At 35.4% G+C, this 18284-nt stretch overlaps 2 protein-coding genes across 2 annotated transcripts; both read left to right on the top strand.

The window, feature by feature from the left end:
- Positions 1 to 241: 241 nt before the first annotated feature.
- Positions 242 to 5842, top strand: LOC127651036 (proteasome subunit alpha type-2-like). Its single transcript, XM_052136741.1, has 8 exons — positions 242 to 297; positions 1404 to 1480; positions 1590 to 1722; positions 3029 to 3151; positions 3247 to 3328; positions 3457 to 3530; positions 4171 to 4228; positions 4324 to 5842. The coding sequence occupies exons 1-8, from the start codon at positions 257 to 259 to the stop codon at positions 4438 to 4440; spliced, it is 705 nt and encodes a 234-aa protein (XP_051992701.1). The 5' UTR covers positions 242 to 256; the 3' UTR covers positions 4441 to 5842.
- A 2088-nt stretch (positions 5843 to 7930) lies between these two features.
- Positions 7931 to 8921, top strand: si:rp71-45k5.2 (uncharacterized protein LOC560783 homolog). Its single transcript, XM_052135303.1, has 3 exons — positions 7931 to 8083; positions 8187 to 8282; positions 8409 to 8921. The coding sequence occupies exons 1-3, from the start codon at positions 7931 to 7933 to the stop codon at positions 8919 to 8921; spliced, it is 762 nt and encodes a 253-aa protein (XP_051991263.1).
- Positions 8922 to 18284: the final 9363 nt, after the last annotated feature.

The following is an 18284-nucleotide window of genomic DNA, read 5'->3' on the forward strand; positions in this document are numbered from 1 at the left end:
TTGACTGTAATAATTTTTTTCTGTGCTTTCAAATTTAAAAATGTTGAACAACAACAACAACTTAACCCCTCTCAATTATAGGGTATTTTCAAGACACAATACATGTTAAGAAAATGCCAAGTGTCAAGAAAGCGTATCTTATTTATCTGTTTATTTGTGATTGTTCACAGTGCGCGAAAGGGCTTTTATTTTGACATGTTTATTCACAGCACCTCACGGAAGTTGTTTTAGCATATATCCGGAGCAGAAGACAAAAATGGCAGATCGAGGATACAGTTTCTCTCTCACAACATTTAGGTAATTTTGTCATTTATTGATCGATATGTGACTTTAAAGAGATTGCAGTGTACATCTATTTTGCATACCTTCAATTTAATAGCTGTGTTTTTCACAAAATGTCTATTACTTGTACGTAATTGTGAGTTGTATTGGAGATGCACTGTCACGGTGGTAGAATGAAACTTCATGTCAACCCTGTACGTTAATTTGGGAGAAAAATAAATATGAAAATAATTGAGTTCACAATGAACATATTAAGTTTTTCATTTTAGGTCATCATTATTATAGCAACAAATCTGTGTTCGACCGTGTTATTATGCCATTTGCACATTCAGATCTGATAACAGAAATCATAATTGACAAATATTTCCCTTGATATTGTAATTTAGTTGCGATTTATATCACGAGCAGCCATATCACCCTGTAGCTCATGACTGTTTACCCACTGAAGCTAAGCAGAGTTGAGCCTGGTCAGTACCTGGATGCGAGACCTCATGGGGTAACTAAGGTTGCTGCTGGAAATGGTATTAGTAAGGCCAGCAGAGGGTGCTCACCGTGTGGTCTGTGTGGGTCCTAATGCCCCAGTTTAGTGACGGGGTCACTATACTGTAAAAAAGGCACAATCCTACAGATGAGATGTTAAACAGAGGTCCTGACTCCCTATGTCATTAAAAATCCCAGGACACTTCAAAAGAGTAGGGTGGGCAAATTCCCTCAGTTGCATCGTATCAATCAATTATGGCATCCTAATAATCCCCCTCCATTAATTGGCTGTATCACTACTCTCTCCATCAATAGCTGGTGTGTGGTGAGCATACTGGCTGCTGTCGCATCATCCAAGTGGATGCTGCACACGTGGTGTTTGAGGAGATTCCCCCACACTATGTATATGCTTTATAAATGTAGCATTCGTTCATTTGGATTAATTGCATTTATATTAATAATACTTATTTTGGGTGGATCAATACGGACTGCAATAATTGATACTTTTAGTTTATGAGTAGTTAATTGTGACTGCGGTAATGGTTATCTCTATTCTCGAATGTTTATTCAGTTAATTATGCAGCCCTTATTCATTCAGAAATTAAGCTAATCTCTCTGTCTCTCTTTTTTCTTCAACACAGCCCCTCTGGCAAACTGGTTCAGATTGAATATGCCCTGGCTGCTGTTGCAGCTGGTGCTCCGTCTGTAGGAATCAAAGGTGTATTTACTTGGTAGAAATAATGTTATTCCCTTTATATGCTTACTCCTCTGATTTGCAAAACAGGCTAACCATATGTCAAAGTAATTTGCTATGTATTTTTATGCAGCATCAAATGGAGTAGTGCTGGCGACTGAGAAGAAACAGAAGTCCATACTTTATGATGAACAGAGCGTACATAAAGTTGAACCAATAACCAAACACATAGGCATCGTGTACAGTGGAATGGGTCCTGACTACAGGTATTAAGTACTACTTGTAATACATCAATACATTTTAGATCTGTAGGCTGGATTATCCAACGACATGATAATGTTTGATGTGGTCTTAAAATAAAAGAAGATTCTAATTTACTCTTCCTCATGGCATCCCAGATGTGTATGACTTTCTTTCCTCTGCAGAACACCATCAAAGATTTTTAGAAGAATAATTCAGCTCTGTAGGTATATACAATACAAGGGAACAGTGACCAAAACTTTGAAGCTCAAAAAAGCACATAAATGCAGCATAAAAGTAATCCATACGACTGCAGTTGTCAAATCTATATTTTCAGAAGTGATACGTGTGTGTGTGTGTGAGGAACCAACCAATATTTAAGTCCTTTTTTTCTTCAAATTTTCACTTTCAAACAGCCCTCATATGCATGTTCATGAGAGGATGGAGTTCTCTTGTTTTTATTAATTTGCATTCTTCGTGCATATTGGCACCTACTGGGCAAGGAGGAGAAAGAACATATAATATTTTCATATTTGCAGGGCCTGGGTAGCTCAGTGGTAAAGACGCTGACAACCACCCCTGGAGTTCACTAGTTCGAATCCAAGGGCATGCTGAGTGACTCCAGCTGGGTCTCCTAAGCAACCAAATTGGCCCGGTTGCTTGGGAGGGTAGAGTCACACGGGGTAACCTACACGTGGTCGCTATAATGTGGTTCGCTCTCGGTGGGGTCTCACACACACACACTATAAATCCGTGGTATCACGCTCAACAAGCCACATAATAAGATGTGTGTTGACGTTTCCAGATGAGAAGGCAGCTGAGATTCGTCCTCCGCCACCCAGATTGAGGCAAGTCACTACGCCACCACAAAGACTTAGAGCACATTGGGAATTGGGCATTTGGGAGAAAATCCCAAAAATGTAAAAATAAATAATTATGCACAAAGAATTTGAATCGCATGAGACAAAAACAAAAGACATGTTGTGAACATGCGTTGGAGGTTTTTTGAAAGTGTAGAATTATAGTAAAGAAGGATTTAACAACTAGAGTCATTAATTACTTTTAAGCTTTTTATATGTGGATTTTAAGCTTCAAAATTTTGGACCGTTGACTTGCATTGTATGGACCTACAGAGCTGAGATATTCTTCTAAAAACATTGTATTTGTTCAGCTGAAGAAAGAAAGCCATACGTGCCAAGGATGGCATGCGGGGGAAGTAAATGATGAGAGAATTTTCATCTTTGGGTGAACTATCCCTTAACTGAAGCTGATTACAACTGCCATCATCTGCATGACCTGTAAAGAATGAATATGGGAATGCCGTCTTGACAGGGTGCTGGTCAGAAGAGCAAGGAAGCTGGCCCAGCAGTATTACCTGATATACCAAGAGCCAATCCCCACAGGCCAGCTGGTACAGAGAGTGGCTTCTGTTATGCAAGAATACACACAGTCAGGGTATGTTTACTTATTAGCCAAATACCTGAAATTCTTATATTATTCAGAATTTGAATAAGAGCTCTTGTAGTCATTTAAATGCCATGTTTTTTTAGAGGTGTGCGGCCCTTTGGAGTCTCTCTTCTAATTGCCGGTTGGGACGAGGACCGACCATACTTATTTCAGTCAGACCCATCGGTAAAAATAGAAATGATCAAAACCTTTTTTATTATCATTTATTATAATATTTTATAATAGTTTTTCTCATTGTAAACATGCGACCAATGTCTTATATAAACTCATCTCTTAATTACTGTATCCCACAGGGAGCATACTTTGCCTGGAAAGCAACAGCAATGGGAAAAAACTATGTCAATGGAAAAACATTCCTTGAGAAAAGGTATCAAAATAGTAAAATTAATGGTCAGATGCTGGTTGAATTAATGGAAGGTTCTGGGTTCAGTAACTTGCTTTGTAAGCTCAATTAACAGCATTTGTAGCATCATTTTTATTACAGTAAAGTAATTTTGACTTGCCCCTACTTTCTTTTAAAGAATGCAAATCTCAAGGTTACAGTGAGACACTTAAAATGGAAGTGAATGGGGCCAATCCGTAAACGTTAAATACACCAATATGCATGTTAACATGATTTTTGTGTGAAAAAATAAATAAAAACATTTGTAACTTAGGTGCCATGATAAAACAAACCCCAAGATAACATAACAATTACAATTTAAACAACTTTATAGCTCAAATAATACATGAGTTTTAGTAGAAGAATTAAAGTTCTTTTATAAAATTTTAAGCTTCTGCCTTTTAAACCCCTTAAATTGGCCACATTGACTTCTCTTGTAAGTGCCTCACTGTAACTGATTTTTAGGTAAGTAGGGATGAGTTTTTTGTGGTAATCATTATGCCACAAATGCTGTTGATTGCGCTTAACTTGTATTGCACACAAAATATTCCTTTAAAGTTGTTTAGTGTAGAAAGTGGCCTTTTGCTAAAGTTTTGCAGTTTCACTTTGTACTTTTTCATTACAGATATAATGAAGATCTGGAACTTGAAGATGCTATACACACTGCCATCTTAACTTTAAAGGCGAGTTTCATCTTTATTGACTGTTAACCTTTCATACCGATTTGCTAAAACAACAAAATGAGGAGCTGAATTCTTTGTTTATTGTGATCGTACAGGAAAGTTTCGAAGGTCAGATGACTGAGGACAACATAGAGGTGGGCATCTGTAATGAAGCAGGATTTCGCAGACTCTCACCTGCTGAGGTGAAGGATTACCTGGCAGCAATTGCATAAACCTCTAACACTACAACTGCTTACATAGTTTGCCAGTGCGGTTTGGTTGTTCGTTTAAATGCTGAATTTTTATGTACATCTGTTTAACTGACTTCTTTATAAAACAATGAATATTATTAATCCTGTTTGTTTCAATATGACTGCACTTTCTGCAGTTATCTACTAGACTGTAATTAAGAGTAGGTCTGTAAATTACTGACTTTGAAATAAGCAATTGAGTGAACGGTGCCTGCCTTCTTACAGTACTGCCCACACTAATGGGATCTTCAACCTGAACAACAGCACTTTTATGATGTACACAATGCTATTGACTTACTAGGTTCTTGCATAAAACGTTTCACTCCAAAGTGTTGAACAAAGTCTTACATTTCATAAACTTCTCCATATCCCATTCTGGCATCCATGCAGATGAAGTCATCCAGATTCATTTTAGATTCTGTGAAAATGGCACATTAAACCATGTCACAGCATGAAGAAATCAATTTGTGATATTTAAATGCAGGTGAGTCATATAAACAGAAAAATACCTGATGTTTCTATGCCAGGATATGTTGGAGGTGGCATATGCCAGTTCCCATCACAATCCTTCATGTGACCGATCTGAAGCAAACCTATTTATGTGAACGTCTGCTAGTATGACACAAAGTTTTCTAAAACACAGCAGATAAGCATACTTGCTACCAGCAGCAATTTCTCAGAGTAGGCAACGGAGGCAATGTCTCCTCAAATTCAGGTGGGCAAAATAAAGCACATAAATTAAATGAGGGGAGACATTGGCTACGATTAGCGCCGATTCGTTCAATATACTGTCAATGTGATAGTGCCGTCCAGGGCTATAGCAAGGTATCCTGGGCCCCCTAAATGTATATTGCTCAGGGCCCCTTTATATTACAAAATACAATTTGGAATTTGTTGTGGGGACCCCCCTGGACCTGTGGATCTCTAGAAACATTACCACATTTCACCCAACTAGCTACTGCCCTGGTGGTGGCCTCCAGTGCCCTAGTCCTCACTGCGGGTCTCTGCAGATCGCCATGAATGGGACAAACAAATGGAAGTGCAGAAACTATTTGCACAGAAACTGACACACACACACAACCACACTTTTGGTCACATCCAAATAAAAATTAACTTAAAATGACTTGAAATCTGAACTGGTATGCCAGTAAAACATTTTTAGTGAGCACTCACTCTTAAAGGTACAGATATGTGCCATCACAAACCCTGTGTTGTTTACCAACGAGTAAATGATGCATGATCCCAAATTAAGATGACTATAAAAACAATAGGCAAACAGATTAAATATTGATTAAATTTGTAGGTATTGTTTTTGAGGCAATAATAAAAATATATTATAAAGCAATGCATATATTTGAGTCTTTGATTTGACTTGATTAAATAAATGGTGTTAGTATCAACTAACAATATTATTTGTTGTGCTTATTTACAGTCTAGATTAAAAGTTATTTCATACGCCTTCCTGTACAGAAATCTGATATATGGCAGCTAACATATATATTCATTTTTTGGTCATATACTATGTACATAGCCTATAAAATTTGATAATACACTGATTTAAGGAAAATATTGTATGTTACATATAGAACAACAGCCATTTTTAGTGTTTACATTTTTAATATAGTAAAATGTGTGACTTTATATTATATATTTTTATGCAGGCCTACTTTTTCATAATATATGTTGTGATAAATCAGATTAGTATGGGTTTAACCTGAAATCTATTTAAATGTCAATTGGAACTGAAATGGGAATTTACACTGGACTTACAAAAGAAAACTGAGATGGCATTTTGCCACCTCATTTCAAAAGTCCACCACATGTACCATCCAACCACTGAGATACATGTGGCATTGTATATATTTATGACAGACATGTTTAGATTAGATTATTTTAAACTTACCTCCAATTAGAGGGTTTCAAATACTCATCAGTCTGAAAGGCCTCCTTTGAATACTGGTCCAGCAAATAAGGGAAAGGGAGGATGGTGTCTAAATCATTTATAAAGCTATGGCCTTCACTTGTGTGTAGAAGAATAACATGGTAAACCTAAAGGCAAGCGTACAAAAACCTTGTTAGGTGAGTTTTAAAAAATCTTATTATTGCTGTAAATGTTTATCACATTTACATGATTTTTGTTTCCAAATGGGTATCTCTATTAATTAGAAGACACACATATATAAAAACAGTAAATGTATGAATATTAAGTCTGTATCCCATTACTTCTGCCATTTGTAATAGCAAGCTTCTAAAATCAAATATTTCACTCCCATCCTGCTTACATTTACTGTTAATCTTGTCTAATTTAAGTGTTTCCTTAGCCGTTTTATCTGCTTTTGTGTTTCCTTGCACCCCACGTGTTGGAAGCCTACCCATGTAAAATGTACAGAGATCCCAATCTGCCTTAATCTATATAAACTGACTAATACTACTGGCAAGATATCATACATGTTTGAAGACTTAAGAGTGGTGGTGCCATTGAGTCCGGCCATATAACAACCGTATCTAGCAACACTTCCTCGACCCAACCAAGCAACCAACTCTGCAGTGTACATCGACGTCCCATCCGTTACTCACACAAAGTTCCCGAATTTAAACTGTTGCATAATTAATGCGGACTGTTCTGTTCGTCCTACGTGTCAATTACGTGACAACTGATCGTTCAATCTTCAAGTCAATTGTAAATGTAATGTGCAATCGCTTTAATTGTTGAACGATTCAGCTGACTTAAACATATGGAAAATGTGTCTGTTGCACTGTTAAAAACTCGTTAGCGAAACAAAGGTCGATTAACTCCCTCAATAAATATAAGCTCTGCTAAATGCGTATTTTGTTCATATGTATTTTATCATTTTCAAATACAATCCAAATAAATAAATAATCTTGACACATTTACGCACAACTGACACTGTTTCCAGTTGTTAATTAAATTATTAAATATTGAGTCTACTTATCAGACACACGTGGTCATGCTTCTTAAATGCTTCTTGTAGCCTAGTAATAATGCCTGCTCATAATTTCACAAATGTAATATATATTACCTTTCCTACTCGTAATTATAATAATGAAGTAACAAAACATATAGCTACATATTTTAAATGGATATGATTATGGTAATGCTCCATTATATCATGTACCAACGTAATTTCAGGTTTGTGTTGCTTTAACCGGTCCAAAATTAACTTAAAATGGCATAAAATGGAACAAGAGGCCTAATATACCAATGTTTTTATTTAGCTATTTCTAAACTAAAAAGTAAATCAACAATTAACCAGATTTTTGTAGCAACAAATTGCCATTTGGATTGAGATGTAGCCTAAGAAGAAACCACTCCCACCATTAACACCTATTATTTTTATGAAAAGAACATATTACATACCAATGGCATACACATATTTAGGCTCATTACAACCTGGATATAACGTGAGTCATCTTCTAGTCTTCAGTGTGAGTTTGGGACAAGAACAAGATCATGGATAAAGGAGTGAAAGGAGAATTCAGTAATCAGCAGACACAGTCTTGTGTTAAAAGAAGGAGATACAAAAAATACATTTCAGGATCATACATTGGGCTCATTGCATCTGCAATTCAAGATTCACCGGGCAAGATGTTGACGTTCCAAGAGGTAACACACCCAACCAACCAATAGGCATACATCAGCTAAATGTAAGATTTTAAATCTTTTGTATTTATAATCAAATATATAATATCTGTTCTTCTTTGGACAGATAATGAAGTCTCTGGAACCATTTGTCTTCGGAAACAAGAAAGGGGCTGAGAACAACATCAGAGTTTGTCTGTCATCAAACGGTTGTTTTGCAAAGGTACGTCTTTTAAAACTGGTCACTTATCTTCTTTATTGTCAATATTCGTTTGTATGACTACACCAACCCAGTCTCATAGCTAAATGAGGTACAGGGCATTTCTAATAGTTTTTTTTTTTTTAACAGGTGCCATTCAATCTGGAATACCCAAATCCCAAGAAGAACTATTGGAAAGTGGATGAGAGTTGCATTACTCCAAAAATGTTTCGCCGACACTTCAAACACATAATCGACAAGTTCCCAGGGTTGTCTCTTCAGACACAAAAGACGGATGGATGTGGAAAGAACTGTACTTCTCCTAAACATCTTTTGCCTGCCTGCAGTGTCCCAGAAAACAAAAGTGAAGTCAAATTTACAGGCCCGTTTTCAATTGAATCTTTGTTAAAGAGCGACAGCAAAGTGATTGAATTGGAGGGATATTCACTCTATAAAGATACTCAATGTGGAGCAATGGAGATGAATAACTGTTATGACTATGGCACAACAGGTCGTTATTATCCAAATTCAACAATCGGATCTGAATTGTATCCAGTACAAAGATTGTTCGGATTGTCTCATTCTTCGCAGATGTCGTATGATCCCAGTGTTCTCTTCTACAGCTCTCCTGTAACGTATATGTCTCTGATGCAAGATCTGTGAGGTGATAACCGGTCAGAACAGCCTTTTGTACATATGATAAAGTTGCACTTTAAGTTGGATGTTTCTTGCTATGTACATTTCGAATAAAAAGCTTTTTCCACCATATTGGTGTTTGTGATTGGTTTGGTCTGATTTAATGGATAAAAGATTTACTCTAAATACATTTACTTTTCCTAACTGGTCATTCTAATTGGCCCATATAATAAAAGCTGTTCAACCCTAGTTTTTTTCCCAATGAAAACTCTCATGATGATTTAGAAGTAATTCAAAAGTTTATATTTGACTCCTTTCTGACGAGTTAAGACACTTTGAAAATGGAGTAGAAGTTTGGATGGCAGTGTAAAAAAAAGATAACAGAAATATGGACATTTTATTAATTACATAAATTAAATTATTTACTTCATTATTTTTTTTTGTAAAACGACAACCTTATGTACTCATATTGCCAAGTGACACTATTTCTATGTTACTCTGTGTAGCTGTTTGGAGAGGTGAGGAGAACTGAAAAGAAAAGTTGCAGGTTCAAATACACTAGAAGAGGTCCAGGAGCTGTTAAAATTGCACCTTGTGAACTACATATAACCTCATGTTGCTCAGTGAGGACTGTCTCTAATGGGTTTAATGTCAAACATTTTGGATAAAAGCATTGGCTGAATGACAATTTTCTACTTGTATCCTACACATCCTGTAAATATAAACGTGAACATATTTAACATATTTAATAACATCTGAAAAAAATCATTGTATTGCAAAAAATAAAACCAGTGTTAAATACATTGAACACCATAGAAAACACATGTGGGTTAGGATCTTCATTTGCATTTTAGGGGTAGTTCCAGGGCCGGACTGGGACACAATTTCAGGCCGGGAATTCCTACACCCATCCAGGCCATCCTATGCACCCAAATAAAATTTAGAAACACGGATTAAATAAATAAAATTTATTTCACAATATGACCAGAACATAAAAACATAAACAACCAACCTAGAAGTAAAGCAGTCCTGATATCAAATGGGTCTGTACATAACGTACATACAAGCATTTACTCTAGAAGTCCAAAGCTGTTTCTACCTCTCTACTTCTCACTCATAAGTGTATATAAAAAAAGGAAATTTGTATTCCCTTATTAATAATGCATCATCTTTCATGTCAAATTCTTACATTTGATCAATAAATTCAGTTATAATAATAAGACACTATAGGGCTATTACCCATCACATTAAAAAATGTGCACTGCAATTACAACTGCAATAATGTTATGAGATTGATGTTTTAAATAAATGTTTGAATATAAAATAAAATGCAATAGGCCCTACTTAAACATTAAACTAAACCGCCAATAGGTGTCGGCAAGTGACCGTCTTAATTAGTGAGTCATTCAAACAAAAGATTCGTTCAAAACGCTGAATCATTCAGTAACAAAACACTGCTGTAGCTTTCCTTTGGAACTATTTTAGTCGGTGAAATAGAACAAAAACAGCTAATATGGTTTGTGTCTAAAATGTAAGTAACTTAATAATAAATATTAACTACGCTACTTGTTTATTGAACAATAAATTCAATGTAACATTTTCAATCGTGATAATATTCAGCAAAACAGCTCCCTTAGTTGTGTTATGTTAAACTAAATCATATGTTATAAATAAAAAAAACAACAATTAGAATTTTTACCTCAGTACATTTCTTCGGTGAGTTTTCTGTGTGCACTCATTTGTTTTGATTTCTCCAAGAATGTAACGTTAGACGGGCGCTACCGCTTACATTTGCTAGCAGTTCAATACTATGTTAACGAAGAAAAAGGTACAGTATTTACAGATTAAACTGACCTGCAATTGAAGCCCTGAACAGGTCAGTAATTTTGCAACATTTTGCTGCTTCTTGGAGTGCTTTCTTTTTTTTTGTCCTTTCCCTCTATGCTCCACCCGGCCGTTTTCTCTCCATCATCGGGTGCTGCTCGCATTTTCTGTTTAACCGTTTGTCTGAGGCGTAAATTCGAATCGTAGCCTTGCAATCAAGACTAACAGATTCATGATATTTTTTTATTTATTGTTATTAATATTAATAATAATTTTATTGAATGACGAATTCAAAAATGATCACTGGTAAAGGTAGTAATATAAAATAATAATAATTTTAAACATTTAAAAAAAAAAAAAAAAAAGCTGGCTGGCATCAGGCCAACTTAGTTGCCAGGCCAGGCCCGTGTGAATTGTCCTGGGTAGTTCTTATAATTCTTATTAAATTATCTTATAATTTAAAAAAATATTCAACTAAATGTTAAATTCAGAAGACAAAACGTTTTCTTTAGTTCACTTAACCAAAATTATATATGAAAATTTTCAAATTCTTGTGTAATTATTGTACCTTTTATGAGCTTATTAATTGAAGACCTAAAAGGAACATTATTTTAGTCAACTGGAAAAAAAAAAAACGCTTAAAGGTTATTTAAAATTGTGTAAATGTTCAATAGTAAACAGTTACATCTAAATATACTCTCTCTCTCTCTCTCTCTCTCTCTCGCTCTCTCTCTCTCGCTCTCTCTCTCTCTCTCTCTCTCTCTCTCTCTATATATATATATATGTGTGTGTGTGTATATATATATATATATATATATATATATATATATATATATATATATAACAAAATCTTTTAGGCTCACCCAAATAGCCTATACTTTAAACGTTAGTTGCGTGAAATCTCAGAATACTGCGCATTTGAATACATTAACATTAAAACAATGTTTGTCTTTGACATATAAAACAGCCCGAGCAGCATGTCAATCGGTTATTAACACATCATTCAAGAAACGTTCACACCATTGTAGTGTAGACCATTTCCTGTCAAAACATGTTTTCTCTGCTCCACATCTTGCAATGTATTCGCGTTTGCCATGAGGTGGCAGCAGTAAGATGTGAAGGGCTGATATTTACACAAATAACCTTGCAGGACTGCAGCTATGGAAAAATTACTCATATTCATTAATGAACAATTTAGTTAAAATCAAGAATACTCGTCATAGCATGAATAAATAAGAAAACAATTCAGACATGGATACATGTTGAAACATTCACATGATGATTTATAATTGCCACTTTTTTTAAACGTTTTTACATCTAAAATATTCAGCCAATTTTTTTTAAATTTGCACAATTTTAAAAGTGTTTCATGTAAACAACATTTGTTGTTACTTCCAATAGGGTGTTATTTCCAAATACTGATGGTGTCAGTTTTGGTATATTTAGCCTAATATACAGTAAGTTTCCATTTCAAATTCAAATATTTTTTATTTTAATATCCAACAATAAATGTTACCAATTTTTTTTTTTTTTTTTTTACCAATTTCCAAATAAGACCAATATTTTTAATATCTGTACTGCAAGAGATTCGATTGGGTAAAATCAATGGTCTTATTTATTTATTGACCAAATAATCTCATTTCTAAATATAGAGTTTCAACTAAATACAAACAAAGGACCACAATCATTTACCCATTATTTACCAATTACTGTAAATAATCACAGTTGTAGAACATTTAGGCCTACTTCGGCATAGGATTATTCTTTACATTCTCCTAGTATTTCTGTAGATGTTCAACTATGATCATGTGTTGACACCATTTCGAATGAGCACTGACCATACCCAGATCAAGAACAGCCAACCCAGTCAACAGCAAATACACCAGAGACTAAAACTGTTTACCTTGCCTTAAAATAGACATTTTAACTAGATGCTCTTTTCCCTCTTGTCTGATTGTACAGAGGTTTAAAGCAGTGTCAGCATTTATTTTCCTTCAGGCAAGAGAGAGAGAGAGAGAGAGAGAGAGAGAGAGAGAGTGTGTGTGTGTGAGTGAGAGAGAAATAGAAACCCAAATGGTGACTTTATATGAAATAAAATAAAATCGACAAAACAAAAAACAAATGTCTATGAACTCTTAATAACAGCAAATTAAATGTCCTAATAAGTTTATTTTGACCAAGCAATGCTTAAATTATTCAAAGATGTGTATTTCCCACAACCTCAGTCCCTTACTTAATCTTGAAATCTTCATTTTATGGATTTTTAAGCCAAAGAATTTCAAGAATCTCACAATTATTATTGTACTTTATTTATCACACTAAGTTCAGGATTTACGTTTCTAAATAGTAGTTATTTATTTTCATACGTTATGGTTGTTGAGCCAACATTGTTTTTCCTTCTTCAGGTTGGATGGATGGGAATAGAATATTGTCACACCTCACAGACACACCAGTAAACACAGGCTACAATCGATAGGGGCTGGGAAACATTTCATTCTCATGTGCAAACCTCACGTTGAATGTTTACATCACCGTATATGCATTTTTAACAATCAATACATTTTTAACAGTTGATAACAATGGATTTTATTAATACATCATTTGGCGTATTTCCGAGTATTTCTTCTCATAGAACAATCTTCAATTATTCTTTGTACCATGCTCTAAAAACTAAATATCATTTGTAGGCCTACCATGCTCTAAAAACTAAAAACCATTGGCACGACAGTCTATTCGCAGACAGGTATGCAAGACAGGAAGATAAACAATCTTATTTCTCCCCGCTTAATGTTCGCCCCGCCCATCACAGGCGCACCAGAGACGTCGGCCACGTCTTCATGAGGACGTGAAGTCATGTTTGAGACACACCTCACTAGCGCCCAACAGCGCAGGTGGCTAAACGCTGACTGAGCACCAGAGTTTATACTACACCATCAGGGAGTGAAGGGCTTTATTTAACATGAATATTACATAATACAGGTCATAGAATTCATAGATTCTCGTGGTCATAGAAAATATGGGAATTGCAAAATTACGAATTCAAGTTGTGGAAAACATATGAAAATTTTAAATATTTAAGAAAAGTCCTCGAAATCTGTAAAGAGTGAGAGTTTGTGTAGAGTAAAATTGCTTGAAAACCAACATGACAACATCTGTGTGTTAAGGGTGTTACTGGAGGCTCCCTGTAAAAGGCACTCTCCCAAAACGCTAAATAGCTTCTAAAACTACCCCAGCAAACAGCTGTTTGTCACTATGCACTACAACATTTTCCATTATACGTGAAACGTTTAAATATTCATTTTAAGGTAATTTGATTGAACTTTTAATTGATTTAATAACACTTAAAATGTTGTGTTTCTTAAGTGGGGGGAATAGATTTGTTATGAAGAATGTTCAAAGTGGGCTCACATTTACTATAACTATTACTATAAATATCGCCCCAATATCTACACTATAACCCCCTGAGTGTGGTGTTAAACAACTATCCATTATCTTTTCCATTATGTTGTTCCATCAATATTCAATAAAAAGTCATGTGTGTGTATATATTAATCTTGATACAGTTTGTGATCAGAAAAAAACAAAGAAAAGCAAATTTTCTTTGAGGGGTGCTCCATTGTACCCTACAATTGTTTAAAACGTTTAAGTCCAAAGATTGGTAACTCACATACAAATGTAAATCCCCCTCAGTTCAGAAATTAAATGATTTTTCCAGTAATCATGATCGACTGGGTATAGGTCATGGAAAAGTCATGACTGTTCATTTAGTCAAAAAGTATGGAAACCCTAATAATATGTTAAATACATTGCACTTTATTTGTTATTATAACAATACAATATAATATTCTCCATCAGAATAAAGCTTTTATTAGAAAGTAAATGAACTCTGGTGTATGATCATGTGAGCATATGCCTTTGTTTTGATGCTGTAAGCGTGTTGTGTGGACAGAAGTCTTATGACTGGCTATAAGGTCATACGCTGGATAAAATTATTAACAGAGATTCCTATCAAGGACGCTATGTCCATCATCTACCTCAGCAGTGGAGTTATTATTACCTCTGCCTGTGGCTCAGGTTTAATGCAAAACAGTGGGTAAATAAGTACATTGTTTTCTCCTGGTTTCCCTTCGTTTGTTTAACCTGCATTCTCAGAAATGACATCTTTCTGACAGTGTTTATTCTTGTAACCACTGTAAATCATGGGTTTGCCAGAAGGGGAAAACATCTCTGATTTGTTCTTCTCTGCATTTCATGCCACGGGAGTTCTCTTGTCTGAATTTTAACAAGCATTTTAGACTACGCCAGAGGAGCCTGTACACCCATCCTCTCCGGCTGTGGCAGAAGTAATAGAATGTGTATATCTGAGATATTTTTCCAGAAATTCGAAACTGTTTTCCTGTTTCCAGTAAAATCAATAACAGTGGCCCTCCTGTGGTGAAGTGGCCCCATTCACACTCATCATTGTCCCTTTGTCATAACAAGATTAATAGTATATGAGCACATTTCAGATATTAGACTACCTTTCATAAACATACTCATTGTGTATGTTGCAGGTTCATACATATTACAATTTAAAACTTAAATATTTACTTCGGACAAGATGGTGACTGGTTACCTTGTAATGTCACCTTTGAATTAGCTTAGGCCCTGTTTTAGAGGTTATTTTCATGGAAAACAAAACAAAGTCAGGCCAAAGCAATTTTCCACTTCAGTAAATAGTTGCATCTTATCAGCAGAGGCAATGACCTGTTGCAAGAATGTTACACGTTGCCAGGTCAAAGTTAAGTGGACACGGGAGATCAGAAGGAGTTCTGCCATTGCTCTGGTATTGATATTGAATAAATTGAGTGAGGTACCTGTACATTATAACTTATGAAATAATTCCACTTTCATTACTTTGTATTGCATGAAGATGAACCAGAGAAAATAATTAATGCAGACCCTTGTTACTGTAAGCTTTGGTTTATTTGGCTGGGGAACAAACTAGGGTGTGTCTAGATAAAACAGCTGCAAGAAACCAAACAAAGACTGTGCTGCGGTATATCCATGCAAGCACTTGTAAAAAACTTAATGCATAAGCCTAGATGGGGGAAACTGTTTAGTAGAGTGTTATGATTTCAAGGGTATCTAGGTTAGTTAACTAACTGAAACGAAGATAACATTGTGTCTGTGAGCTAATCTTGGCACACTGTCTATTGTCTACACCATAGTTATATAACTAGCAGAAATGTCTGAAAACATGTCGAAAAACAGGACTCAGCTGCAAAACGTACGCTAGCCAGGTATCAAGCTTACATTCATTTATTACCAGTGGTCTGGCTGCATTCATCCTCCTCTTCCTTTTTCTTTTTTCTTTTTCAGCTCCCGACTTGTTGGTGTGCTTCATAATGATGTAAAACCCTTTGAAAGTGCGCGTGCCTGTTACATCTAGCTACAACTCTCTCCTTGCAGTTACATTATCCCTTCTCTGTCGGGCCACAAGGGGGCCCCCTAGAACTGTCTAATTGAACCATAACAGCTGCCCGAGTCTTACGCACCACTTTTAGTATATATACAAATATTTATAATAATTATAATAAATAATAATAAACGACCTTGCTTTGCGGGGCCCCCTGGTGGCTCGGGGGCCCTTAGCAGCCGCTTATACCACTTAGAGATAGGATCGGCCCTTGTATTATATGCAAGTGTTTGTTTGAATCTAGAGCAAACCAGTGGTATAGTTGAAACAAATAACTAACTGTACAATGCAGCCAATTCTTGTCAATTTTGGTAAAAGTTTTGAGTAATATTTCAGTAGAAAGTAGTAAGAAATACTCCAAGATCAAATACTTTTTAGTAGGGGCAGAAATGGGCCCTAAAAGAGTTATGGTCATAGTTACTTACTAATTTCATTATCCTCGCCATCAAAGTGAGATGAGCAGTAAAGTGCTATTGTAATTGTTGCTTCAGTGATAAAGACTGATAGTGGATACTGACCATAGATCAGATAGTTCAAGAGCCTCTGTCAGAACTTACCTCTAAAACACACACACCAGTGGCACCAATAAATTGCTAACAAACAAAGCATTTTGTTACTTCAATACATAACTCAATGCCTTCAATACGGGATATTTCCCTGTGCCACCGGGGCGGAGGTGCCCCTTGAGCGTTTTGCTGATAAAACACGATTCTTAATATCGCTTAATAATTTCAGGCAGAAATATGAGAAGTTCCGATTATGGGACAGTTGGCAACCCTAATTCTACATAATTATACTGGTTGCACATTCATGAGCACCACCCTGTTGAGATCAAATTACTCTCAGAACATTACTCCTTTTATCTTAATAATTATTTTGTAACTGCACCCTTTTGCTCGCAGAATAAATTACTCTTGGCTTATTGCAAATAGTGTATATTTACAATGACATTATAAACTGACCACAGTCAGATCAAGTAGTAGATGTTCATAGATGTCAGGGTTAATGTTCAATTGGTTACACTGTTGTCTACCTAGGTGTTGATCATTAAGTCGAGGAATCAATGAAAATACATCTCACCAAAAACTCTGTCTATCCCTCACAGCCTCGCTTAAATTTGCATTACTTTGCTGTCAACACTGATTAAGGTTTATAATTATGGATTTTTTTTTTACATAATTTTTACAAGTTTTAACATAACAGCCTTAAGATTCTTTTCCAAATCATGACTTAATGGGAAAAGGTGTATCTGGTGACTGGCATGCCATGTTGCTTCACTAGAGTCAGAGGAAGGGAAAGGGAACATCTTTGACAGTAGGCATCTCCTTTTGTCAGTCACAATCTCTATGTCAAACCAACACCCTTGACCTCTCAGCAGCTGAAAGAAAGGCTTATATTGCTTATATATATATATATATATATATATATATATATATATATATATATATATATATATATATACATACAACCCCATTTCTGAAAAAGTTGGGACAGTATTAAAAATGCTAATAAAAACAAAAAGGAGGGATCTGTAAATCATTATAGGATGTTTTACCTTGTGAATTTCATTGTTTGTTTTTTAATGTACAGTAATTTAAAATCAGATGATTGCAACACACTCAAAAAAAGTTGGGACTGGGATACTTTAAGACTAATACCAATTTGATGAGTTAAAATAACAAGTCAATGTGAAACAGGAGCTGTTTAATAGGTAATGCAATCGTGTCAGTTTATAAGGAGTATCCAAAAACAGCCTAGTCCTTCAAGAGCGTTCAAGACTTGTCAATTTGCCAACAGATGCTTCAGCAAATAATACAGCACTTTGAGAACAGTTCCCCAAAGACAAATTGGATGGATTTTGGGCATTTCACCCTCTACATTGCACAATATATTTCAAAGATTCAAGGAATCTGGTCAAATTTCGGTGCGTAAAGGGCAAGATGAAAACCACTTCTGAATGTGTGTGATCTCTGATCCCTCAGACATCACTGTCTTAAAAATCATCATTCATCTGTAATGGATATCATGAACATGGGCTTAGGATTACTTTATTAAACCTTTTTACTAAAAGTAATACTTTTAGTAAAGCTGCATCCACGGGTACAAGT

Source organism: Xyrauchen texanus, chromosome 10 (assembly GCF_025860055.1).
Source record: "Xyrauchen texanus isolate HMW12.3.18 chromosome 10, RBS_HiC_50CHRs, whole genome shotgun sequence".
Classification (NCBI taxonomy): Eukaryota; Metazoa; Chordata; class Actinopteri; order Cypriniformes; family Catostomidae; genus Xyrauchen; species Xyrauchen texanus.

Excerpts from the sequence above, each read along its gene's own strand:
- LOC127651036 (XM_052136741.1), top strand. The coding sequence starts at position 257 with ATGGCAGATCGAGGATACAGTTTCTCTCTCACAACATTTAG. Across the intron at positions 1,481-1,589 it reads TCCGTCTGTAGGAATCAAAG|CATCAAATGGAGTAGTGCTG; the intron begins GTGTATTTACTT and ends ATTTTTATGCAG. Across the intron at positions 4,229-4,323 it reads CTGCCATCTTAACTTTAAAG|GAAAGTTTCGAAGGTCAGAT; the intron begins GCGAGTTTCATC and ends GTGATCGTACAG.
- si:rp71-45k5.2 (XM_052135303.1), top strand. The coding sequence starts at position 7,931 with ATGGATAAAGGAGTGAAAGGAGAATTCAGTAATCAGCAGACACAGTCT. Across the intron at positions 8,084-8,186 it reads AGATGTTGACGTTCCAAGAG|ATAATGAAGTCTCTGGAACC; the intron begins GTAACACACCCA and ends TTCTTTGGACAG. Across the intron at positions 8,283-8,408 it reads CAAACGGTTGTTTTGCAAAG|GTGCCATTCAATCTGGAATA; the intron begins GTACGTCTTTTA and ends TTTTTTTAACAG.